Below are 27038 nucleotides of genomic sequence, written 5' to 3'. Positions count from 1 at the left end.
TTCAGCGGTCGCTGACGACTTTTGTAATTCTTTTGATCGTCGCTGTGGCGTTTTATTTGCCGTATGGTTGCGTCGTAATGCTTGTAGCGTCGGGTCGCTATGGTAACTATGGTAATTCTTTTGATCGTCGCTATGGCGTTTTATTTGCCGTATAGTTGCGTCGTAATGCTTGTAGCGTCGGGTCGCTATGGTAACTACACCGAGTGGGTCATGCTTCGTGTCGTGGAGACTGTGCTGTTGGTAAGCACGACGGTGAATCCCTTGGTCTACCTGTGGTGCTTTAAGGAGCTCAGGGGAGCATTCCGAAGCCTTCTTCACTTGGCCCCACATTAGACCAATCAGGTCACTTTTCGGATCTTTTGACAAACGGCATACAAAGTTCAAGCATTCAGGAAAGATCAAATAGAACAAAGGATCTTATTTTTGCCCGAGGACGCATTCTACCCTCAAGGGGCTTTTTGCAGAATTTATGTTACAGTAATAAAAACCCGCGTGTAACAACCGAGTGATTGAAGAACCTATAGGCAGAGATTTTGGATTTCAATACCCCAAAATATTTACCCTGCTAGCAGAGCTTTCTTCCTGTTTGTTTCTATCCGTTCACTTATCCATTTCGAGAGTCTGTTCTTTCGCGTTCATAGCTTGTTCGCACGAGAACGCGAAACAACAGACCAGTGGCACGGATAAGTGAACTGATAGAAACAAACAGGAAGAAAGCTCTGCTACTAGGGTACAAAATATAAGAACCTGTTTTGCCAGACATGAAAAAATCTAGGTTTTTACACACGGGTTTTTACTGTATGCCAAGAAAACAGACCGGAAACTTATCAAAAAAGTATATTGACCTTAGAAATTAACTGGTATGAAAAATAATGCTGTGATAAATGTTTCATTAATTCACTTGTTGAGTATGATTTATCATAATCATTTTGATTATAATAATATCTTTAGACTACCGTTTTATACAGTGCGTCTTCTAGAACTTATCCACAAAAAAGACATCCACAAAAAAGACAGGAATCCCAACATATAATGAAGCAAGGATTTTACATAGCTTATGATTGGTTCATTAGCTTTAGCCAATCATGTCCTACGTTAGAGAAGCATCGACGGACTTGCGTCATAGCGCCGACAACGTGCAATACAAAATGGAGGAGTATGCCAGAGAACCGTGGTAAGTTCGGTTTCTTTTTATAGCCTAGGAACTTCCTGGACTATTATATATGAAAAGAACTAAAGTTGAGCTTATGTGGCATGTTTCTATTTGGTATCTAGCCCGTATCGCATCGTCGATGACTGTGGGGGTGCGTTTGCAATGGGGGCTATCGGTGGTGGTATATTTTCCTTGGTGAAAGGTTGGCGAAATTCGCCTGTGGTAAGTATATAGATCTTTATATACCAATCTTTTAGGACTACCAATTGGCAAAATATGTGTGAATATGTGGATCTGTCGACAGAGTAGCTCAACCTGCCGGAATATTGTGCTAAAATGGATGTTTGGTTGGATTCCTGGCGTGACAGTGGAAGTTAGATCGAACAAAAATGTCCAAATATTCTCTGTATAATTTCTACTCTTTAGTGGATTAGCCCTTTTTTTGGGGATAAATTGATGCATATTTATGATAATGGGAGTACGAATAGGAAACTTGTGGTAAACTGTGCATTATTATATTTACGCTTAAAATGGTGTTTGTTTTCATGTAACGTTTCAGGGTCACAGATTTTATGGAAGTATAGCAGCCGTCAAGACAAGAGCTCCTGTTCTCGGAGGTAATAAAGTCACATAATAATTATAACTGTATTCTGGGAAAATCAGTGCATATTAGACGCAGGCAGATAACTGTTCTGTTCTTTTTTTCTCTGCTTGATTCTCCTTTGCACTGATTTTCACACAGTAAACACAGTAAGCATCTATGTCTCTTCTTGTTCCTTTTCTGTCTCTGCATACCATCTAGACAACAACAACAAAGATAACAAAGAATCTGCTTTTTTTGTCAAAGGCTGTCAATGTTTTTTTTTTTGGAACTCCTCAAAGTTTTCACCCATTGATCAAACAGGTAGAGGCTTGCAGGTTTCTCTGTTTCAGTAAAAACCATTTGACTGCACATAGCAAGGAGCTAAAGGCTTGCAGGTTTCTCTGTTTCAGTAAAAAACATTTGACTGCACATAGCAAGGAGCTAAAGGCTTGCAGGTTTCTCTGTTTTAGTATAAACCATTTGACTGCACATAGCTTGATTGGTCAAGGCAGTTAGATTGATAATGCCTTCCCCCCATGTTATTGCACCAACTTCTAGTACCATACTTCTTTAGTTTCTTTTTGACAAAGTATCCATATTTTATAGCCACTCTCAATACAATACATTGTGACCCTTTGCCTTGACATTCTACGTCAATCATCTGCTTTTTATAATGATCATAGTTTCGCAGTCAACTTCATTTGTTTGTGAGATTGAGAATCGAAGCGTGAAGATCAGTTTGGCTCGGATGATCAGCTTAAATGCTTCAAAACATTTGGAACAAGGCACAAACAGTGCAGGCAAAATATTCAAAGGAAATACAGCAAGTGATGATCTAATAAGCAGGTCGCAAAATCAAATATTATCTGAACAAGATGAAATTATCCCTGATAAACCGTGGCCGTTGGTTGACTTGCATGACAGTGATCAAATGTTGAAGGAAGAGTTTCGAGGCTTTCTTTGTGAGATGACTGGCAAAACTTGAATGTTTTGCAATATATTTGTTACCCTTTTATGAGAACCGGACTGTTGCGTTTCTTGACTGTGTTGTCAAATGTGGCTCCTCAGGCCCTGAGTAAAGTTGACTACAACTTTGGATACACGAAACAAATGAAGTCTGCCTTGATCGTTATGGAAACGCGGATGATTGACATCCATGAACTAACCAAAATCACCGTTATAATTTCACAGTGAAGGGTTGTGATGTATTGAGAATCGCTATAAGTTATCACAGGATTGAGAATTCTAATTTTTTCTTATTACATAATTGGCTTTTCAGGGAATTTCGCAGTCTGGGGTGGTTTGTTTTCAACGTTTGATTGCTGTTTAATGGGGCTGAGAGGTAAAGAAGATCCGTGGAATTCTATTGGTAGTGGAGCCATTACTGGAGCTGTCTTGGCAGCCAGAGGTTTGTCAGAAGTTGTCATATATGATAATAATTGCATATTAAAATAAAATCTATTATATCTATGCATTCATCAAATTATTTGCCATTTTTCTTAGTTACCAGTAAAAGCCACTCATTGAAAACAACAAATATGAATATGATGTAGGCTGTTGTTTAAATTCATAAAGGATGCAAAGTTCAGTAATAAGCCATTCTTATTTTAGGGGGTCCATCAGCAGCGATGAGATCGGCTGCAATTGGTGCTGTATTGTTAGCACTGATTGAAGGTGTTGGTATTTGCATCACAAGAATGACTGCCGAACAATTTAAGCCAGGTACAAAGTAACCTAACATTTTCATACATATACATACTGTACATCCATCTTTAGGGTTGTCTTTGGGGGGGATTTGTCTGACGTTTGCCTTTGGGTTTGACATCGGGTTGGCTAAATATAACACACAAAAAAGTACCAAATAACAGTGCCACAAAGGTCGGACCAACTGACTTATTGTCAATACAATATTTTAAAAATAAAATTAATGGTATTATTCTACATGTTTTCAGTCATGCCACAACCTCCAGACCCTGTGCAGCTTCCTCCCAAACCCATCGTCCCACCCAAACCGGTACAGTCTTCATCTGAATTTGAGCAGCAACCACAGTTTCAATAAAGCAAAGCACAACCTTCAATGCAAGACTTTGGTATAAAGGAATCAAAATTTAAACCATTTGTTTGCACCAAGAAAGTAGTGCTTGTTGGACAATTATTATTGCCTACATGGTGGTTTCTTGTTAAACTAGCAAAGTGATGAGTGAGGTCACTCAAGAAATGGTCAAATAAAGATGGACCAAGGATAACTTCCATGGTGTATATACGCATAAATTTCAAGTGTACATACTGTAATGGTGAACTACAAAATCTGGACACTCAAGGCTATTTTATAAACAAAATGTTTTAATTATAAATATAAACAACACCCTTTCCTGTATACAATGAATTATTCGGGTTTGACAGTTCTATATACATGTAGTCAAGAATAGAATAGTTGTATTGGTTAGTTCTATTTCTTGGGTAACAGAGTAATGATTAAAATATTGGACATTGTACAATCTTTTTTGAATCTTTTATTCAACTGGTTTATTGCTTGGTGTTTATGACCACCTTTCCTGTTGATTTTCTTTGGAGAATCATTTGAAATGCTTCATTAACCTGTCAAAACAATAATAAAAAAGCAAATCGAAGTTTACCCTGCCAAATCAGAACTTCACGCCTCATATAATATAATATGATGCAGTGTTGAGGGATATTGCAGGGAATACTCAGAAGAATTACCAGTAGATATGCAAAGATCACATTACCTTGTCAAGACCAAATGATGCTGATATGTATGGCCCCTTTAGTTTACCATTCTTGAAATACTCTAGTGTCTTATCAACAGACTCTCTTAAAAGCTGAGGGTCATGTTTACTGTGTGCTCCCTTTTAAAAACAGATTACCATAATTTAAAAAAAATAAAATAAAACAAGCTAAAAAACATTTCCAAGTGTAGGTATGTACAGTACTTACCCAATATATACCAACTGAAAGAAACAAAGAAGAAAATATTACAAATCTACAAATTGCTTTGCCAATTTTGTATTTTTTCTATACATAGCTCTGAGTTGTAACTGAAGAAACAATACAAAAGATCAAATTTTATGGCTAAAAACTACAAGGTGGTCTGCCTGCGTAGGAATCAGGGGAAAAAATCAACGCAAGGTTGAAATGGCCTGTGTGAAAACAAAGTAGTTTCACTAACATTTCAAGCATAAGCCCTTTACACCTTTTTCCAGACTTTGCCAGTGAAAATGGCAAAGACATCCCTGCTGATTGTATTGATTATCAATCACATGATCTATCCACATAATTTGTTGTATTATGTAGAAATATGAAGGCACAATGCTTTTTTTGTTGTCATTAAAAATGCCATTTGCACTGACGCTTTTTTAAATAAACATATACACATATTTCAGTGAAGGTTGTCAGTGCAAATGGCGATTGGCAAATAGCAGTTCTACGACCAAAAGTAACCATGCGTCTCTAAGAATATGGATAAATCAAAACAATTATCCATTAAAGGTTACCAATGCTTGGCTCTGACATTGCCGGACTTTATTTAACACCTTTAATTTTAAATGAATAATTATAATTAATTAAAAATAATAATTAGTACCCATAAGCCATTTGCACTGACAACATTTTGTAAAATAGGTGTATACAAAAGATCAGCCTGATGCATACCAGCAGAGCAGTTCTTTACAAGTAGAATATTGGCAGGGATCTGTCAAGGAAAATAAAAAATATAATCAAAGATGCACTTGTGCATGCTATGCCTCCTAGTTGGTGGATATTATTTTACTTGGTTAGTTGAGTGGTGTAGTATTTTACTTAATATTTTTTTGCAAAACATTCTCCATCTTTGATTTAAGGCTACACATGATCTTTAGCAGGATAAAACCTGTTGCCAACAACAACAAAAAAACACCCACTGTCTTACAGTAGGCTAGGTGTGAAACTGTTAAGCATCTACTTGTCCCATTAAAAGACAATTTCACATAGAACAATTTACAGTAAATAAACGGCTGCTTGACATAAGAAAACAAATTTAAAAATCATTTTAAATATCATAGTCTGATTCCCTCCTCTCGCCCTTTAAGAACATTTGCTGCCATGCCTACCTGTGGGATTTCTCCAGATGCAAATCCTACTGGGATAATATACCCATTCCAAGCAATGCTACGAGAAAAAAAAAACAGTTTGTTACCCAAAAACAAAACAAACAAAAGCATGATTAATTGAAAATACCATTTCAGACACTGCTTAAACACATCACCACCAACTGCCTCCATTATCACATTAGCACCATGACCATCAGTTAGCTCTTTCACCTGCAGCATGAAAAGACGATATAATTGCCAACATATCTCACTATGATATCACATTTTGTCTACTAACGGCACCTTATCTTTTATGTTTTCCCTGGTATAATCAAGGTTGCTGTTGCCCCAATTTCTTGTACAATTACTAGCTTCTCTTTTCTTGAAGCACCTATAACCTGACATTACAATTAAATGGAATATCAAGTTAATTGACTGCATGCAATAAAATAAGAATTTTCTCAACTTTTTGTATTTTATACTGACCTTGGCACCAAATACATTAGCAGCTAAGTCAACACTAGCCAAGCCTAGGGCGCCTGCTGCAGCGGTGACTAACACTGTCTGGCTGGCAAATCAAGCACACAGTCAAACCCCATCATGTTAATAGCAGAGGGGATACCAGTCAAACCCCATCATGACAATAGCAGGAGAAACCAGTCAAACCCCATCATGGTAATAGCAGGGAATACTAGTCAAACCCCATCATGGTAATAGCAGGGGATACCAGTCAAACCCCATCATGGCAATAGCAGGAGAAACCAGTCAAACCCCATCATGGTAATAGCAGGAGAAACCAGTCAAGCCCTGTCATGGCAATAGCAGGGGAAACCAGTCAAACCCCATCATGGTAATAGCAGGGGATACCAGTCAAACCCCATCATGGTAATAGCAGGGGATACCAGTCAAACCCCATCATGGTAATAGCAGGGGATACCAGTCAAACCGCATCATGGTAATAGCAGGGGATACCAGTCAAACCCCATCATGACAATAGCAGAGGGGATACCAGTCAAACCCATCACGGCAATAGCAGGGGATACCAGTCAAACCCCATCACAGCAATAGCAGGGGATACCAGTCAAACCCCATCACGGCAATAGCAGGGGATACCAGTCAAACCGCATCACGGCAATAGCAGGGGATACCAGTCAAACCCCATCATGGTAATAGCAGGGGATACCAGTCAAACCCCATCACGGCAATAGCAGGGGATACCAGTCAAACCCCATCACGGCAATAGCAGGGGATACCAGTCAAACCCCATCATGGTAATAGCAGGGGATACCAGTCAAACCCCATCATGGTAATAGCAGGGGATACCAGTCAAACCCCATCATGGTAATAGCAGGGGATACCAGTCAAACCCCATCATGGCAATAGCAGGGGATACCAGTCAAACCCAATCATGGTAATAGCAGGGGATACCAGTCAAACCCAATCATGGTAATAGCAGGGGATACCAGTCAAACCCCATCATGGTAATAGCAGGGGATACCAGTCAAACCTCATCATGGCAATAGCAGAAACCACAGTGTGTGTGGGGGGGAGGGGGGGGTGGTTGTAGGGCACAGGGCTACTCCACCAATAACTTAAATCTAAACTTAATAAACAAATGTGAATCTCAACATTATTTGTAAACAATATTATTCCTGGCAGTGAAATTGCATGACCCTGATGTTTAATTTTATAACTTTACCAGCCTCCATTCCCCATAAACACACACACAAAACAACAACAAAATTTTTGTTGCCCTACCCAGGTTGTAAATTAGCTTTGTGCTTTAGTCCAATATATGCTGTCCCATAAGAGCTGGCTAAAGCTGCTGCTTGGGTGAATGAAAGGCTAGATGGGATCTTCCACAATGCCTGGACAAGATATTCAATCACTTGCTGTATTTTTTAACTGTAAAAGACATATTTGGTACTTTGTTTCCATTAACAAAAAGCATTTTTCTAAATGTTATCACCACTTTTTATGTATATGCCCAACAGTATTGTTTAAGTATCACTGGTGACAAATGCTGCTCGCATTATATTTCCCTGACATATTTTGCCATTTATTTTTTTCAGCATTTTTATAAATGTGATCACCACTTTTTATGTATATGTGCAACAGTATTGTTTAAGTATCACTGGTGACAAATGCTGCTCGCATTATATTTCCCTGTCTTATTTTGCCATTTATTATTTTTTTCTCGTGTGACTTCAATCTCAAATTTATTTGCCATCTTTTGTTCTGCAAAGTGCCCACTTGGTGTTAAGCAATGGCTATTGAAGAAGACCACCCATTATTATGGGTTCTGCTGCTAGTATCAATGGTGGACATACCGTTTGGGGCAGAACGCATTCCTCTGCCATTCCCCCACCTTGTCCACAGACTCCAAGAACCCTGTCACCCTAGACAATAATGGATATAATGGACTCAAATATACAAGTATTTAATAATTTTTATTGGACAATGATGAAAACATTGGAGTGTTTAAAATATTGAAGCATTAATTAGGACTTATTCTGAAAGTTGTGTTTTGAAATATTGGGAATTCTGTGGCATGTACTAGGCTGAGGTGCACTGGGGAGAGAGTGGGAAAAATGAGAAAAAGAGATCATGGCTTTTTGCTGGCCCCCCCTATCTTGGGGGAGTCTCTTTCTTCAATTGATGAGATAACTTTATCAGGATAACTTTTATTTGGGCTTTGTCCACTTGGATAAGTTAGTGCAACCTGCCACAGCTGTTTGATTATTTGATTATACTGATTGTGATTGGTCACATGAAATAGCCAAAAATAACAGGGATGTCAACTTCTGCACAATAAAACACAAAACTTGTTTTAGTTTAAGGGGATATGTCTCTGGGCAATGCTAAAGTTGGAGATATCTTAAAATTAAAACATATCTTATTATTTCCCTTCACCTTGGAAAGTGATGTGACTTTTGATCCAACTTCAACAACCTCTCCAGAAATTTCTGTTCCTAATCAGCACCATAATAGAATTCGTTTTAATCAATTGATAACTTTCTTAATAATTTTTATCATCAATGCACATATCAATTACCTACAGTATCAACCAAGTGCAAGGTCTGTAAGAAATAACATATCAAGGTCTTTGTAATTGCAGAAAAGACTGAAGTTGGATACAGAATTTGTCCACACAGACCCAGCAAGTTCTCAGGAATATTGCAATGTTAATTTTCTAATGTTTTTTTAAATGTAAATATATTTCCTCTTGACTGTGTGAAACTAAATCTTGTTGATTTGCAACTGTTTGTTGTTTCTTTGCTATTACCTACTTCACCTACAATTGCTTAATTTTTTACAGCTTGGGAGTAAAATTCAAATTCTGAATGACTATCAGTATCATAGCAGATCAACTTTTGTTTTTGCAAGCTGGTTTATTCTTTCTTTTGTGTGTGAGATAAACCAAACAAAAATTATCAGGTCCAAATAAGCGCTGGTTCAAAATACTGTTAATAAGACAATTAGAACTGCGTAGTATCATAGCATAGCATAGCATAGCATAGCATAGCATAGCATAGCCTAGCATAAAATTGTCAATTTGAGAGTATTAGTAGTAAGCAACAATAATAGTGTAGATATAGTCCAGTCAATCTGTGGTTTCAGGTGGAACGAATTGCAATAGAATTACTCTCAACGGATTTTGAATAAGTGATACAACCTAGTTAACATACTAAAAGTCCCCAAAAATCCCTTTGGTGGAACATCCTGAAATTTGTGATTTTTCCATTTCGGAGCAAAACCACAGGGTACCCGCGTCGGTAAAACGGAAAAATAATAAAATACACGCCTAAATCAGTACATTTGAAAGACCATTGGTCAAAGTTGATTAAATACCCTGTTTGGATATCGAAACAAAGCAAATTGCCCCTTTCTCATATCTTATCCAATATTTCTGAAATCCAAAAACCACAGGGTACCCGCATCGAAAACACTAAACAAATTTGAAAATTCAAGCCTGAATCAGAAAATTTCAAAGGTCATTGGCCAAAAATTACTAAAGACACAAATTCTAGTATTGAAATAAAGCAACTTGTCCATGTTTCATTTCTATTTTAAATATTTTCTCCACAAATTTGTTTCTGCACTCTGGCATCAGTGACTGAAATTTGTATAGAAACTTACATGTGACAGCAACTCAGTTGTTAGGGTTGTTGTAGAAGGCATGGCCTCTCGTCACCTCCCAGTGACTTCTGGGGTCCCTCAAGGAAGCCTAATAGGCCCCCTTCTATTTAGGACCTACATCAACGATCTAGCAGACGACACAGACAAAGGCACACCGCTATATACTCAGACGACACAAAGCTATACCGAAGAATCTCTTCGATAAAGGACTGTGAAGCTCTTCAGGAGGACCTGACAAGTCTAACAAGCGACGAAAAAATATAAAGTTTAACGCTACCAAGTGTTTATTAAGTCTTGGCAGTCTCACAAAAGAAATCGCCCACACTGGTGGACTATCATCTTGGCGCCACAAGTCTTCAGCGCATCAACATTGAAAAAGATCTCGGGGGCACAATATCAAGCAATCTCACATAGGACACCCACATTCTATTTGTGGTGCCCAAGGCCAACAGAATGCTTGGTCTGCTCAAGAGGACATGTGTCCTAATTACAGACACAGGGTCAGGCGTACTCTATACCTGTCCCTTGTCAAGTCGCAGCTATGTTTCGCCACTGAAGTCCCCCTGCAGCGTAAGACTTAAAATGTCCTCCTAGGAAAGAGTTAAAAGGCGAGACACCCGTTAAATTCTAAGAGCCAAGATCGGAGACTTGAGCGATCGGAGACTTGAGCGATAAAGAGCGACTCGATCTACTACCCTTGGTCTACGACTGAGAGGTGAAAGACCTAATCTGTTTTTTAGTGTAACTAACTAGTGTAATTTTGAAATGTAAATCATAATCGTACTCGTAACCTGATCCAAACCTTAACTTTATCTCCGGGTCTTTGCAGAACAACTACGTTTATTCAAGCATCTTATTTCGTATTGTAAAACCATAGAATCTAGTATGTAACTTAACTCAGTTCAATACGTTCTCTGGCCTACTCGCGCTTATAAATATTTCCTGAAGAACCATTATCAGACCCTACTTGCCAATGTATTCAACGTAGACTTACCCTGTACATGGTCCATCGCACGGATCTGTGACTTCCAACACAATTATTTTTTATATTCATTTTATTTCCAATTTGTTTGTTTGGGGGTATGTCCTGCATGACCCTGTGCGCGTTTAGGCATGACCCCCCATTGGTCATCGTTGTTGTCTAATAAAGTTTTTAAAGACTATTCTAGTAATCAGTAACACTTTTGTGTTTTTTGAGGTTTTACACCAGCCTAAAGAAAGCAAATGCAATCCAATTTGTGCATTTGCACCGCACCATTTCTAGCAGCGATCCATGTGTTGGAGCCAAGTCTGTCCGCACTGGACCATCCCCAATGATCACTGATAAATATAATGCGAAACAAATGCTAATCGGATTGCAGCACCAGAAGATGAACCTGCAAGAAGAATGGTCTAGACTGTAGTGCGACGTTTGGAAAGTGTAAAGGTCAGACAATTCTGGACTAATTGAGCTAGAGCTAGACATTCACTTGCATTAGAAGTGTAAGTAGCTTTCTCTAGGCTGGTGTAAAACCTCAAGAAATTACAAAAGTGTTCCAGATTACCGCTGTATTACATGTATTGAATATGCTACCTACTGAGCTGATGCCACATATAAGTTTGTTTTCTAGAGAAATTTCAGTCACTGACGCGAGTGCGAAGAATGCAGAAATACATTTGTGGAGAGAATATTTGAAATAGAAATAAAACATGGACAAGTTGCTTTATTTCGATACTATAATTTGAGTCTTAAATCATTTTTGGCCTTTTGACCTTTTAAATTTTCTGATTCAGACTTGTATTTTCAATTTTTACGGGTTTTTCGGCATGGGTACCATGTGGTTTTTGGGATGCAGAAATATTGATTAAAAAGGGGGAGTTTGCTTTGTTTCGATATTCAAACATTGTCTTTAATCAACTTTGACCAATGGCCTTTTCAATGTACTGATTGAGACGTGCATTTTAATTTTTTCCCGTTTTATTGACGCGGGTACCCTGTGGTTTTACACTGAAATGGAAAAATCACATATTTCAAGATGTTCCACCAAAGGGATTTTTTGGGACTTTTAGTATGTTAACTTGGTTGTATCACTTGTTCAAAATCCGCTGAGAGAAATTCTATTGTAATAAGTTCCACCTGGGCCATAAAAATTTCATAGATTGACTGGACTAATAGGGTTCTGCATCCTAAAATGCGGTTGACTTCTTAAAGGAAATATCCAAAGGATATCCACAGTAGTCAGAGCAAGGAATTACCTGGTACAAATGGCAGCTCAGGTTTTTCTTGATACTTTCCAATACACTTTAAAATGTCTGCAAAATTGATACCACAGCTATGCACTGCAACACGCACCTAGGCCAAAATAAAAGAAAATACAACTTGAATTGTTATCAACCAATTGACTCCTGGCTATTTTTTAGGAAAAGCTAACTATGATTGTAGGCGATTGCATTTTTTGCATTTTTAAGTTGCAAATTAGATGGCCTCTGCTTTTTGGTCTGGGAAATGAAAATATAAGATTTCAATATATCAGGTAGACATGCACAAAACAGGTAAAAGTACACAAAATCAACCTGTAACTAAATCGGCCTCAAATAACTAGGTTGTCATGGTAAGAGGGAGAAAGAGGGGGTACCAGGGGGAGGGGGGGGGCTCTCATATAAACAGACCGGGTGATTGTCAGCAAAATCAATCAATTTTAACCATAAGGGATAGGTTGATTACTTTGGGTGTGAGCGACAATAATTATTAAGTACCCCTATAAGATATCAAAATAGGTGTGGTTATAGCAGCAATCTCCCATAACAGGGGGAGTGAATGGATTCGCGGATCGGCGGATTCGGCCCCTAAATGCTCACGGATTACGGATTTTGATGATTATTTCAGCAGATTGGCGGATTTTGGAAATACGGCGGATCACGGGTCTGTTGACGATTTGGGCGCGGATTTCGGATTTTGACTGCTTTGACGGTCCAATTTCGGATTTTAAATGGATTTTGATTGATGCTCTTGTTTATCTGTCAAACCATGCGGATCTAAAATAATCTGCAGATCCACGGATTTGCCTCGAAAATGTAGCGGATCGGCGGAATTACGTACCCCTATTCACCCCCCCCCCCCCCCCCCCATAACTCTAAGCACTAAAAGACAAACATATTTTCATTTCAAGCACATCTCTTCCATGTCCAATTGTCATCAGCAACTGGATCCACTAGCTTGAGCCCCACTAACACCCAATCATCCCTCCCTCAGCCTTACCTATATCCCAACCCCCCCCCCCCCTCTCCACCACCAGTCCGTCCCAACACGGGGCTTCACGCACCTGAGAAGTGCCAAGATTCTCTGTTGAAAATTTGTGTTCCACTACTAGCGGTTTCCCTAGCTCATTGCACATCACAGCACGATAACTTTTTCTGCCTGTCGGCCACTTTTCATATGTTGGCCTTCTTCTTCTCTGCGACGCAGAAATCGCTCGAGCTAAAGGGCGCAAAACACGCTCGGGAGGACATTGGAAGGCCGCCATGTTGGATTTATCTCTTCCGTGGGCTACCACAGGAAGACCAAGAACGTGTTCTTTTTGCGCCAGGCTTGGCTCGCAAACGCCTTCGAGGGAGGCTAGAGTTTGATGATCGCCTATAACACTCCAGCTTTCGGCTGGAGTCTCCCGCTTTTTGGACCCTTCTCCCATCCTTCAGCTTTTTCTAAAAAAAAAATCAGCATTTTAAGTGAATAAACAATTTGAAAAATAAACTTATTTAAACTGTCTTGGAGTTTTTAGAACAATGTTTGTAGTCCACGCGTTACAAACGCAGTGGTTATCTCACCTTAATGTAAATGTGCACTCCCCGTTACCCCGACCCTGCCCAGTTTCCCATCCGCCTCCCCCCCCCCTTCCCCCAAAAAAAAACCTCCAGCTTTTCAAAGTCTAGGGATTGGCATTTCTGTATAAGGGAAGCCTCGACAGAGTAGTACTGACGCGGGAAAGTTGGTAGAAAAGAAGGTGCAAAAGCACCTTGCTCTAAGTAGCCTGCGTATCAAGTTTAAACGGTATTTCACGCGTGAAACGCATCAGCTTCAAGTGAGATTTTGATGCGGGATTTTGACCAGTTCAACTTTACAAAGTTATGACTTTAACGCAGCCTCTTTCAACTTCTAATTATAAAATTTGCAAATATGTTTAGCACCGAGAGAGTGATGGCAGTTTAGTGTTATATTTCCCATTAAAAGATTTAAAGATATAAAGACAGAATTTGGCGCCTTTTCGTATTGTACCTTTTTCGAAGTGCGCATGCCCAATGCATCCCACATGGTATGAATGGGTCTCAAGAAAGAGTTCCCTATCATTGCCCCTTTAAGTTACTCTGGTTTTCCTTCAACTACACGCACATATCTTTCGCCTTTTACTAAAGATATCCGTGGAGGAGAACAACATTATGAGTCTATAGACCAATTTTTTAATTCCCCGGCCCCTAACCAAGTAAAGATACACTGTCTAATAATATCTATTTGCACTCTCTATGGATTTTAGGAAGCAACACTTGAAGAAGTCGCAAATCTCGTCCGAATTCGTTTATTTTATATTAACGTAGGATTATCAGTTGTTCCTATTTGATGTGTAACGGTTTTATTCTACGGAGTAATATGCCTAGTGCACACTAGCAACATAACGACATGGGCGCGCACACTATGTTTAGCCCGGCATAACGACATGGACATAATGACATAAAAGAAAAAACATGTTTTTTCTCTTATGTCGAAGAGTGCGCGCGCCCATGTCGTTATGTCGCTAGTGTGCACTAGGCATAACACTTCCACCAAGGCACATGATGGTTTTTAGTGACACTCGTCTTAACTGACCTTGCCAATTTTTTTTTTTTTTTTTGCTCCAGTTGTGTTACCCGATTTTATTTATCACAGAACGTGCCACAATAGTAGTGCCAATGCTAAAGTTTGCTTGTTACAGTTATAAACATTATTTTTCCATTTACTTTTTTAAAATTACCTAACAATAAATCTTGAAGCAAAAAAGGCCACACATCACTTTTCCCCTGCTTTTTATTATAAAAATCCAGAAGAAGAGTATAATATTTACATTACAAAACACACAAACAAACACAATATGATGGGGAGTTCTGATGAGTGGAGTCTGGAGACCTGATGGGGAAGTTCTGAAGGACTCCGGTGATTGATGACCAGCACTTATCATCGGAGAAATATTCATGAGCCTCTAAGGTTTTCATTGCAGATTATACAGTATAACTTCATATGAAATCATTTTTCCGTAATCACATGAGGTCCTCCCGTATACTGCCCAAATGCTCGCATATATCGTCGTAAGGGTAAGTTTCTATGCTTTTGTCCAGGAGTAACTGGATGATTGCCTCACTTTGCGACGTGTCACGTTGCATTATAGTCGCCAGCTGCAAAACAAAAGCAAATCAGAAGTTAAGTTTAATTGTGTCGGTACGAGATTTAAGAAATCCAAAGATAGATAGAAGCTCGCATTTGCTAGCTCATGTCAAAGTAAGCAGCGTTCCTGACTGAGCAAGTATGTTAACACTTCAAGAGCTAGTACCTGTCCTTTCGAAGGGCCTCTCACGATTCTTATGTAAGCATCTTGCTTCTTTGGAACTACAGTCTCTAGCATTGATTGCTTGACACCTACAATACAATAGAATACAAATTACTGAAGATTTAAAAAAATACAAGAAAAACGTCCGCCGTCTTTGTTTTCATTCGACCCCCACTTATTTTGTCTATCGCTCAACCATAAGGTGTGAGAAGGCTGCAATAGGTACCACGATTCAGTGAAAAGAAATATTTGTACTTTACCTTCAAGTAGCTTTCCATCTTCAGTTTCACAGTCACACTCATCCCTACTGATGACATCTACAACTTTCACCTGAGTAAACAAAAAAATATATATATTTAGACAATAATTTGAATAACCAGATGTTCCGAAAGAGTGGCAAAAACCTAGATTATATCTTGGGTTTTAAAGCAAAACCCCCAAGGAAAGCAGTTATGTCGTCACCTGTCAAGCCAAGACAGGCAGCTGCATAGAGTGATGTGTACCCCCTACACAGACCCAATTTTCCATATTCTAATCTAGTTTCATTTCAAGAAAAATGTTCCATATAATTAAACACTATGAAAGAATTAAAGGTGTGGTGACAAGGGCTTTTCAAGGTGCTGTTAGTGTGATGTGGTGATAATGCGGTGAATTTCAGTACCTTAGTGTTGTAATATCTTCCTTTCTTGTAATCTTTACTTATTATTCGAACACGAAGTTCAGGGTGAAGCCAACACTTTTTCTTCTTTTCCCCATTCACTTCAGATTTATCATGTTTCGACTTCTGTTTATAACTGCCGCTACTCTCCTCACTGGAAAGGGTGCAAAGATTTTTCTTAGTTAATACTGTCCTTTAGCACTATTTTGCTTGATGGTGCTATTGAGGCTGTTGTTGATTGATATTGCCACAATTTTAAGATAAAGGTACTTTCTACAATGAAAGCATACTTTTATATTTACTTTTAAATAATGTTCATTTCATCACTCAAAACTCTGAAGTGATGAAGTAGGACAAACTTATCCTTCGTATTGCAACTTATATGAACAGTTTCTTATGAACAGCAGTGAAATGCATTCTATGATTTTACTCACAGGCCACAAGAAAAAAAAAACTGGGGAAGTTTTTCTTGATCAAACTTTATGCTAGAGACCCAAGAAGATGCTTGTTTGCAGGTAAATAATCAGGCTAGAATAATCTAAATAGAGTATTGTAAATAAGTACAGTATACGCACTGTGTATTTTCCTCTTTTCTTCTTTTCGTACTTCTGTGACTATTGTCTCTATCTTTTGAGGATTCTTTATCTTTATTTGACTTGGACCTTGATTTGCCTTAAAAAAAATTGTCTTTAGTCTTAGGAATATTAAGGCTATTGGAAGCACTGGTGGCCTAGTGGTTAGCACACTGGCCTCTCCCCGCTGCAGCCCAAGCATGAATCTTGGCTCTGAACTCAGGGACTATTCTAGGTTCAGGTCTGGATTTGAATTTGTTGCTGTAATTGGTTTAAACTTGTTTCTCCTGTATTTCCAGTCTCTGGATGAGACGCAAAACCGAGAACTTGCCTCCTAAACACTAAAGGAGCCTGTGTGCTATTTGTAAATTGTGGGCATTTCATGGCCCTGCTTTCTATTAAAAGGGAAAAAAAGCCACCATTTAGATGTGCCTCAATTGGGTACCATTATTATTATTATTATTATTATTATTATTATTATTATCATTATCATTATCATTATCATTATCATTATCATTATCATTATCATTATCATATCATTATCATTATCATTATCATTATTATTATTATTATTATTATTATTATTATTATTATTATTATTATTATTATTATTATCATTCATTATTATTGAGAGTCCCATTCATACCTTCCTGGCAAAGTTCTTTGTATTCATCCTTATCTATCAAGCGTACATGATACTGGTGTAGTGTTATATTCTGTGGATTTAAGCAATGATGCAGTTACAGTAACAGTTTTTTTTTTACAATTATTAAAGGTTCACGATGAAAATAATGTTTACCTCATTGCTTATATGGAGTGAAACAGTGACCCGAGAGTTGTCCACATCGACAGATATAATCTGGAATCAGAAAGTGTACTTCATCGCATACAAAAGTATAAAATCTCAAGTGCCTGTGCAATCTTCTCTCCCCTTCAGATTAAGATTTTAAATAGATGTATTGGAGCAAAACTGTAGGAATTAATCCTCTGCTAATGTTTGATACATTTACAAACCTCCTTTCAGAAAATATCCCCTAGAAAGAGGTCAAAGAATGGTCAAAAGAAGATATCTTATTACACGTCGCAACATGAAAATTTATCGACCTATTTCCCCTATTTTCATAAAAAAACTTTTCAAAATTATAATAGCGAAATTCTCGAATTTGAAGAGAAGGATGAGAGAGAAAGGCAGGGGAAGGAGTAAAATTGTGTACCTTTCCATGTAAATCCTTGTGAGCCCCTCTCCCTATGACGGCACATGTGCCAACACGATAATCTGAATCACACACAATTAGAGACTGTCAGTTAGCAAAGACTAAATCCTGATGAACACTAGCAATGTAATGACATAACAACATAACAAACATTGCAAATGCTGCATAAAGTATAAAATAAAAATTTATCAATCACATGTGTTTGTGTCATCATAATGGGTGAACAAGAAACATTATCTTAGGGCTTTTGGGAATGAAATACTGTATGACCTTGTAAATGATGGGAAAGCAAGTTCAAAAGGCAAAACGTTGTGCAAAGTATTCGTATTTAGAAGAGTGCTAACCTGAGTATCAGCCCCTCCTATGTTTCTTTCGCGCCGGCGAGAAACAAGACAAGTACTTTTATTTTTCCTCTCCGAATTTTAACAAATAAAATCGCCTGATACTCAGGCTAGGAGAGTGCTCTGAGAACTGTTAAGACCAAAAGATAATGAGGGGAATTTCTTTTTCTTTTATGTTACAGTATAACTGCTTTATGATCATAAATCACAACCTTCCTCCCTTTAAAAGAAAGGACATAAGAATGTGCACCCCAATGTTGTTATGTAAACTGTAAACAGTAATAGATTATACAGCAAAGGACCTAAGAAGTTTATTTAACTTTCTTGACTTTTTCTAGCTAACATTTTAACTAAACAGTAACCTTCCACTTGAAGCTACAGGCATGTGACTCTTGTAGGCATTCTTCCAATGTGTTTTTGGTATCTATTATTATCAGCTTGAATTATATTACCAGAGCATGGTATAAAAGCATACGTAGCTGCACATACTAACCAAGAGGTTCAGACGGCTTCACTTCCTCTCCAACTCCTTTGACATGTCGAACACGCCCATCCTTCCCTACTATTGGACCACTGTGCTATAAAATCAAATTCAATTGAGTTAGTACTGTGGAGTGTTACAATACTCCACAGCAGGCATGGATACAGGGACATGGATTGGTAGATATCCTGCACTCTATTTGAGTAAAAAAGTAAAGATCACGTCTCTGTTCATGTCTGTACCCTCTAATAAACCACCTTAAATTTTGGATCGGTCATTCAACAGGCCATTAATACTGTAGCTGTAAATGATCTTTAAAAGACACCCATTACCTTTTGGTCTTTGTCACCAGGTTTTCGTCTTCGCTTGCTTGGCATCTCAGCTCTGACCTCTGCCCCAAGCCCAAGGCCCTTGGACCTTGGAATGTATTCGATTGGTTCAGCAAGACTGAAAAGGTTACAGAATATGTTAGGTTTATGGGTCAGGGGATGTTCATGGAATGCACTCTAGTGTTTTAGAATGTAAAGGTCCAGAGAGCAAACACTGTGTTACATGTTTCTATACCAAGCCAAAAATAATATATAGATTTAGGCACTGCCTAAAAGCGGAGCCAGCATGACTTTTTTTTAGCATAAACTTGTGTAGAACCCCCCTTCCCGCACTTTCATTATGCATCATGTTCCACCACCCACAAAAACGGCACCATATGTAAAACATATAAAGATTGCATGTTCTATAAATACTGCAATTATTATTATGGGACTTGCACCGGCAAAAAATGATGGGGGGCAATTATAAAAAATCCTACTCAAGTGGTTTTGGATAACCATCTATTTTTCATATCTGCTATTTATTTTTCTTTACATCAAAAAGTTCTCACTCTAGAAGCAAGTAAAATATAAAGCTGTTTTGTGGATGTGAATCATCAATAGCTTTGCACATCTGTCAACACTTAGATAAGGTCATGCTTGTAATACAGGAGAATACAGGGCAATACAGGCAATACAGGAAAATACTGGAGGAAACTTGGTAAACCAGGGAAATATAGGGAAATACAGGAAAATAATGGAGAACATATGAAAATTAATTAGAATACTATAATATAATACCATTATGATACACTATAATTTGGTAACATGTAGTAGTCACCAAAAATACACTAGAGGTGTTGCTAGCTTGTAGTTTTGCTGGAGTTTTAGTGGAATTTTGTGCAAAATGCATGCTTATTCAGCAAAATAATTGAATTATGAGGATTCGAGCTATATTCTTTGTTGTATATCTACAGGATAAATAAAGTATTTGAGCCAAAATTTGCAGTTACTGCTAGGGGCATTGAGGTAAACAAGTGAAGAGTTTTGAAACCCTGTTTCGTTGAGCCATTATAATTTTTTTGGCAGATTTATATTATTGTCTATACAGAAAAGGTCAAACACATGCCTTTGCCATGTGTGTAGTAGAGCTAATAAGAAAGAGACAAGCAGGATTTTTTCCAAAATTCAATAATACAAATGATGTTTTCTGATATTTTGAATTTTTTTAATTGCTCTATCTTCCCCGCAAAAAAATTGTTAAAAAAACTCCCGCTAGATTCTTTGTTTTATCATAGTAATAAAACATTGCTAAAAAAATTATTTTTATTATCAAAAGCGTAGGTAAAAAATGCAAATATAGTGATAAAAGGACACACGCTATTTCATTTAACACCTTAAGCTGTCAATCTCATCAACCACCCTTTTCCAAACTGATTTTAGTATCTATTCTTTCTATATCTGTAGTCAGTTTTGACCAATTCCATGGCAGTTCAATTTTATAACAAGCCCAAAATACCCCAAAATAGCCGGTGCTAGTACATTAAAAATGTCCTCCCAATCCTCCTAGGGAATACCTAGAACAAATATGTTTTTTGTTCTAGGTAAAAAAAGTATTTATTGACATTACTAAGGATATCATTAACTAAACTATACTTGATAGACAACTGATACAGCAAAATTAGCAAAATAAATTTATGCTTTGATTAACAGGGAAGACTTTCAGGTGTGAAGGGAGGTCATATTTATTTTAAAATGAGGATCAATTAAAGTTCATCACAAAAAAACTGGGTGCTATTTTATTCTCTTCAAAATAAAAAAAAAAACAATAAAAAAATACATATCAAATTCCTATACACTAAGTATATCAGCAAATCACACTATCATAGTGGATTTGAGGTAAAAGTACTCATTCCCTGCCTGTACTGTCCCAATTACTTTTACTTCTTTAAATTACTTTACTTAACTTGCAAAGATAAGGCTTTATCATTTTCTTATTCTTGTGTACGTTTTAAAGTAAGCAATTCAAATATTGGAAAAATATCTTTAACCTTCTCTCTTGTGCTTTAAAATGTAACTTTGCTAAGGGTAGATTGAAAGCACTCCAACATTATTTAAACAACTTCTGAATACACTATTTTATTATACAGTTAAGAACCACATAAAAGAACCTAGAATAAACAGTCTGTTAACCTAAAATTATCAAATTATAATCCTTTTTATAAAGCATCTAATTAGCCTATATTTGAAATAGGTTGAAATAGGAAAATTGATTTCTAAATAGTTTAAAATATGATCTTAAGGGATCATATAGGAGACCTGTTTTTGTTTTTTATGATTAACTTACTACCTCAATCCCTTTACCATGAGTCATTGTAATAGCAAGAGACTATTTATAATAGTCTAAATGTCACTAACCACACATTATACAAGAACCTGTCAGGCTAACTTGGAAAAAAAACTAGTTTTTTTTTTTACTTTTATAACTCTGGTTCATTTTTTTAGGACAATTTTTCCATTAAAATATTATCTTACTTTTTGCTATTTTATATGTGTTTATTTTTGGTGACCTACATTAAATACCAATGCCTTATATGTACATCCTGCCCTGGGTCATGCCTCTTAGCCAGCAGCTTGTGTCTCAGCTTGATTTCAGAATCTCTGGCTGAGATTAACCTGAAGAAGTTTGGAGAAAAGCATTTAAGAAAAAACTGGTTATTTCCTTAAGATACAAATATTATACAACAAAAACCTAATTCATAAAACCTAAAACTAAATATAGGATACAAATATTATACCACAAAAACCTAATTCAAAAAACCTAAAACTAAAGATAGTCCCAATTAAAATTTTCTAAAATGATACCCATTACAGAAAATGAAACATAAACTTTGCTGTCTCATAATAAAGCTCTATGATCTGATGAGCCAGAGGTTGAGAGAGCTTTTATAGGAGAAGCTGCAGAGGGAAAAAAACATTGCTTTTGAGAAAATTGCTCCTCTGCAAAAAAGCTGTCTTGGCTTTCTATGAAACCTGAATTTTACTTCTGGACCACATTATATTGTGACATGAGAAAAAAAAAAGGTTTTTTAAGGTTTGTAAGAAAACATTGAGGTACCCAGGGTGATTGAAAATATTGTAGGTGGTATAAAAACAAGGCATATTTTTTAGGTAATAACAGATCCTCAAGGTCCTAATATGTATGTGCACTTTTTTTTTTTAAATCAAAACAGAATTCTAGAATAGTTGATTTAAATTTCAAGTGTTTATCAAATATATGTTGTTTTTCACAAATTACTAATACTTAGGGTTTTAGGAGACCAGCTCTCAATATCTTTAAGGTTTTAGGAAACCCGTTCCTCTTTTGCTTCTCCAAAGAAAGCTGGAGTTTACCCAAGTAATTAATTTTAGCCTGAAATCGGATGAAACACAGCAAATATGTGGGGGAAAAACAAGAGAGCCAATGCGGATGAATACAGAGAATGTATGAACATTCTCACAAAATTTAGGTTAATGATGAGGTCAAAAATCTTGTGACAGCTCTGGTAACTTATATTCAATTCATTCATGAATAGTAGTTATAATTTTCCTATGATGCATGGTGAATGGCAAATTTAGAATTTGATAAATACAGCCTAGAATATTCATTCCCTGAGGTAAGTAAGTTACTTAAAGTGCTTAAATTAAATTCAACAATGAAAAAGGTGTTCAAAGTTTGAAAACAAAACAACTCTGGAAGATCGTTCCGCTAAGTACTTTAATACAATACGCTAACTTACCTACGTCTTCCAGTGCAAAGACAAATACATAGGAGCACTTGTCGGAGAAGGTGTCCATAAAATTAGCTTGTTTTTTCTTTCTTCATCTTGTGGCTTAGTTTGACATTTCAGATGACCTTGACTCGAGCACAAGACTCGACTCTTTAAAACTTTCAACCATGCTTTTACACAGTCTTTTGCACATAATTAGACAAGTTCATATCCGAGATTAGCATTCCCACGAATGATTTTTTTTCAAGCACTTCTTTTTCGACAATTCTTGGCTTTTCTGCAGTCAGTTTTCGTGTGTTTTTGAGAAGGGCAAAAATACTCATCTGCCATATTGTTTTGCGCGCTCTGGAGGCCTGTGCCGAGGCAGATCGCGGCTGGCTGGCTGCTGGATGGCAGCTTGTGACAATGATGTCATTGACCACAAAAACTGAGTCGCCTAGTTATAGACCATTTATATACCTATGGGGCTCCGCACGCGGCCTACGGCAGCGCTGGCTCCGCTATAAAATTGGAAAAATAAGCCCCTTAGGGATGTTTTAAAAAAAAATTCACAATTTTATAACAGCATATGAGTATACTAAACAGGCCCGTATCTAGGATTTTTCTTGGGGGGGGGGGGGTGTGCGAAATTGGGATTGATAGAATTTGGCTACATACCAGAGTGATCTATCTTATGCTTTATAGCTTTATTGTCTACAAATAGCACGTCTATTGAGAACTAAAAGTGGACCTTCGGCCGTTGTGGGGGGGGGGGGGGTTGTCCCCACCCCTTGCACTCCCCTGGGTATGGGCTGTTAAGTGGTTAATGTAAATAAGTAGCTAAAACTATGTACAGATGCACAAAACAGGAGAGTACAGAGTGGTTGAAAAAATGTTGCAGCTGTGAAAAAGATACAGTTGTAACAACTGTTCCAAAAAAATTTAGATGAAAAAAATATCTATATGATTTGCTTTTCTCTATGATATTTGGCCATGCATTTACAATAGACTCACCCCTTTACTGAACCACCAATTGCTTGGCCTTTTTTCCAGCCCATACCACGTAGCATGGCAGCTCCAAATGCTGACACTGGCATTGCCTCATACTCCTCAAGAGTTGTCTGAATAGATAATGCATTTTCCAGTGATTACATAAACTAAAGCTGCAACTCATTTGAAGTTTATAGCGAATATTGATCATAAAATATATTTACCAGTGAGACCTGCATGTACAGTACAAAGCCCAGGGTCATACTATAGTTAGTATGTGGTGGTAAGAAGCCATTGCCTATCTCAACAACATTGGAAATTACGATACCACATAAGCTGTAATAAACCCCTATTTCATTTTTTGTCTCAATCAAAGAGGGGGGGGGGGGGGGAGGCAAAGGAAAAAGTCAAAGATTGATACTGCATACTGTAAGCTGTAATACAGTGAGAGCCTGGGGCTTAATTCATTTTTGTCACTAAGAAGGGGGGGGGCTTAATAGAGAGAGAGGGCCTATTTCAAAATCTATTTTTCTGATTGTTGACACTAGGTATTCTTTCCCTATAAAAGTCTCAGATGCTATAAATTGTCATTGCATTAAAAATAACATTTAATATCTCCTTCACATTCAATCTTTGCAAGAATCTTGAAAAATTTCTTTTTATGCTTTTTAGAACTTGAGGAAGGGGGCTGAAAAAGAGCTTTAACGCTATAATGGTATGTAAGAGAATCAATCCTCCCTTCGAATACAAACAGAGCTAAATTTCTACATGTCCCTGAAAACAAATAAATTCCTAACAATTAGGTGAATACAAAATAATCTATTCTTGCTTTAGCACTACACTTTACCTGTGGAAATATTTCGACTCACAGGTATTTATGCAATAAAACATCAAATTACCGGTTCAGGTCGCAGGGCAATGTCCATTTTAACAGCATCCTTATCGGAGCCGGAAATATCCGGAAGCTTGTTTCGCATCAAGATAGGGATTGTCAGGTCATCCTCTTCACTCTCTTTGGATTGTAAATCTTTCTGTGCCTCTGAGGAGATGCATATGAAAAATGTAGATGATCAAGGATAACTGTATAATGGGCACTTTAAGGTTGGCACTTTAAGTTTTTGGAATAGAAACGATTGAAAAAGTAGTACCTAGGGGAATTGAAATTTGAGTTAGCAGAGTTCGAGTTTCTGTATCAGAGTGCGAAGTACTGGTGTTCCAGTAAACATAGGTCAGTATTTCTTGCTACTGTAGTAAGCTTAGGGCGAATGTAGATCAAAAACTATCAAAATTAAATCCTTACCAACTTTTATAGGCAAGGGTGGAAGCAAGTAGGTAAAGTTTTGAACTACATTCGCCATTTTCGGTTGAAAACACTTTCTTCTTGTCAGAATATTTTACCTTTAATCACTTCCTCCATAGCCTGCTTGTCAAGACCCTCCACAGTTGGTAGAATCCATCTGTTCTTCTTCATGAGTGGAATAACGAGCTCTTTCGCCTCTTCTTTCGGCTTTACACTGATAAAAAGGGTTCAATTAGAATACAAATTCGAGACTATTCAAAGTTGAATGTGAGTTAAAACTATATCGAAACCTTTTAAGGGAATTTCTTTCAGCCGAGTGAAGAAAATCTTTTTCTTCTTCCTTTTCAATGCCATGTTCATTCCCTAATACGCCCTTCCCGGTATTTATTAACTGCTTGCTCTCTCTTTTCTTGGTAAAACCAAAAGAAAACGGTTTGCTCGCCTCGTCCGCCATCTTGAAATGGACGACAGAAAAACGTCATGGGGAATACCGCTGGAACGAATTCTTTCGAGGCGCAATGTCCGCTCGCTACAGAAACCCCAGTATCCTAAATTGAGTATGATTCAAAGAAAACAGAGAGCGATATTATCAATGCAACATATTGATCTTCATTAGCTTGCCATCCTAGAGGCATTGCGGGCCAAAAAGAAAGGACAGGAACACTACGGGATGTTCCCCAACGCCATCTCCTCCTCCTCCCGTCCGGTGCCGGTGCGCTAGCCCAGGGATAAATACGGCTATCTTGCCATTTGATTGGATGAAAAGGGTATTTGTCCCTGGTTTAGCGTTAACCTGGCTAGGAACCCGGCCCCAAGGGGGCTGAGGTGTCGCATCGCACGCCCCATGTGACCACCTGGGGCGCTCAGATAAATTCTCCCATATCAGTGCCGTAGCAGGCCACGTACGATTGGGGGACACAATACAGAAACATTAGGAAAATATTGGGGACACAGCAACGTCCCTACAGATCATTTCCTTATAATATTAGAAAATATTGGGGGGGGGGGGGGGGGGTACATGTGCCCCAGTGCGCCACCCCCTGCTACGGCCCTGCATATTACAACCACCAGTGTGACACATATAAACTTGGTATCTTTAATACAACGTCTAATTCGAATGAGACAAGTCATATTTAGTACAAATATTGTACACTCCTATTAAAAATTTCCTTTGAGGAAATGATATCAGATATCCAAATGATGATAAACACCACTCCTAGTCACTTCGGAACAGTCCAGTCCAAGTTAAATGAAAATTAGTTAAATGAAAATCAGGATCCCAAAATCCCTATTACCCCGCGGAGTTATTCCCAAATAAAAGCAGATAAATGATTCACCGTTAAAGACTTTTTTGGGGGTAAGTCGTTAGAACAATTCATTTGTTTAGGTCATGGTTTTGCTCCAGCGTATTTTAGATAAAAATGAGCTTTCCTCTTGAAAGATAAGATTTCTTCCGATTCCTGACCCGGTAGGCAGTGAGCACTTTCCAAAGTTCACTATTCTACGGCTGGAATTTCTCGAAATGTGAGCATCAATTACTCAGATAACTAGGATAAGCACAAAGTAAACCAATCGAAATATTATCGATCCAATATGGATGTATTATTGTTTTATGAAAATTTCCGTCAGCTAAAGCCATCATGTATTAATAGCCCCGACGTATTTGAATAACTATACTGTAGTAAAATAAGTGAGACAGTTAATGCGTATAACGGTCAGATCGAGACACAGTCACACCAAGGCACTAAATCAAGGTAACGTATGCAGTCGCAGTCAAATTACAGTTACAGTCACGCCACGGAGTCACGGTCACGCAACAGTGTCTCGCTGATATAACAGTCACGATCACGCCACAGAGTCACCGTCATATAACAGTCAGTCAAACTACGAAGTCGTGGTCATTATACAATCA

General features: G+C 37.7%; 3 protein-coding genes and 1 non-coding gene across 4 annotated transcripts; 2 read left to right on the top strand and 2 right to left on the bottom strand.

Moving 5' to 3' along the window:
• Window positions 1-1028: 1028 nt before the first annotated feature.
• LOC5520319 (mitochondrial import inner membrane translocase subunit Tim17-B) lies at window positions 1029-4231 on the top strand. The gene is made up of 6 exons (XM_001640108.3): window positions 1029-1174; window positions 1276-1375; window positions 1713-1770; window positions 3016-3144; window positions 3348-3458; window positions 3689-4231. Exons 1-6 carry the CDS (start codon window positions 1086-1088, stop codon window positions 3793-3795), a joined length of 594 nt encoding a protein of 197 aa, XP_001640158.3. The 5' UTR covers window positions 1029-1085; the 3' UTR covers window positions 3796-4231.
• On the bottom strand, window positions 4060-13644 carry LOC5520320 (quinone oxidoreductase-like protein 2 homolog). The gene is given in 14 exon segments (XM_001640190.3): window positions 4060-4334; window positions 4484-4603; window positions 4692-4705; window positions 5406-5445; window positions 5843-5900; window positions 5970-6052; window positions 6125-6159; window positions 6162-6219; window positions 6308-6389; window positions 7580-7689; window positions 8152-8220; window positions 8735-8793; window positions 12197-12293; window positions 13264-13644. Coding segments are annotated over 14 exon segments (1263 nt in total). The 5' UTR covers window positions 13630-13644; the 3' UTR covers window positions 4060-4262.
• A 653-nt stretch (window positions 13645-14297) lies between these two features.
• LOC116603777 lies at window positions 14298-14421 on the top strand. The gene has a single exon (XR_004290793.2). It is a non-coding gene; the product is annotated as a U5 spliceosomal RNA (small nuclear RNA).
• A 557-nt stretch (window positions 14422-14978) lies between these two features.
• Window positions 14979-25803, bottom strand: LOC5520321 (G-patch domain and KOW motifs-containing protein). Its single transcript, XM_001640191.3, has 14 exons — window positions 25417-25803; window positions 25225-25340; window positions 24726-24865; window positions 23851-23957; window positions 19112-19226; window positions 18792-18876; window positions 17958-18019; window positions 17543-17602; window positions 17390-17459; window positions 16747-16843; window positions 16175-16325; window positions 15774-15843; window positions 15517-15602; window positions 14979-15361 (listed from the first exon to the last, which is right to left on the bottom strand). Exons 1-14 carry the CDS (start codon window positions 25578-25580, stop codon window positions 15227-15229), a joined length of 1458 nt encoding a protein of 485 aa, XP_001640241.2. The 5' UTR covers window positions 25581-25803; the 3' UTR covers window positions 14979-15226.
• Between the last annotated feature and the right edge of the window lie 1235 nt (window positions 25804-27038).

This window comes from Nematostella vectensis, chromosome 1, assembly GCF_932526225.1.
Source record: "Nematostella vectensis chromosome 1, jaNemVect1.1, whole genome shotgun sequence".
In the NCBI taxonomy this organism is placed as follows: Eukaryota; Metazoa; Cnidaria; class Anthozoa; order Actiniaria; family Edwardsiidae; genus Nematostella; species Nematostella vectensis.
The sequence above is the reverse complement of the archived record's forward strand: the minus strand, read 5'-3'. Positions and strand labels throughout refer to the sequence as shown.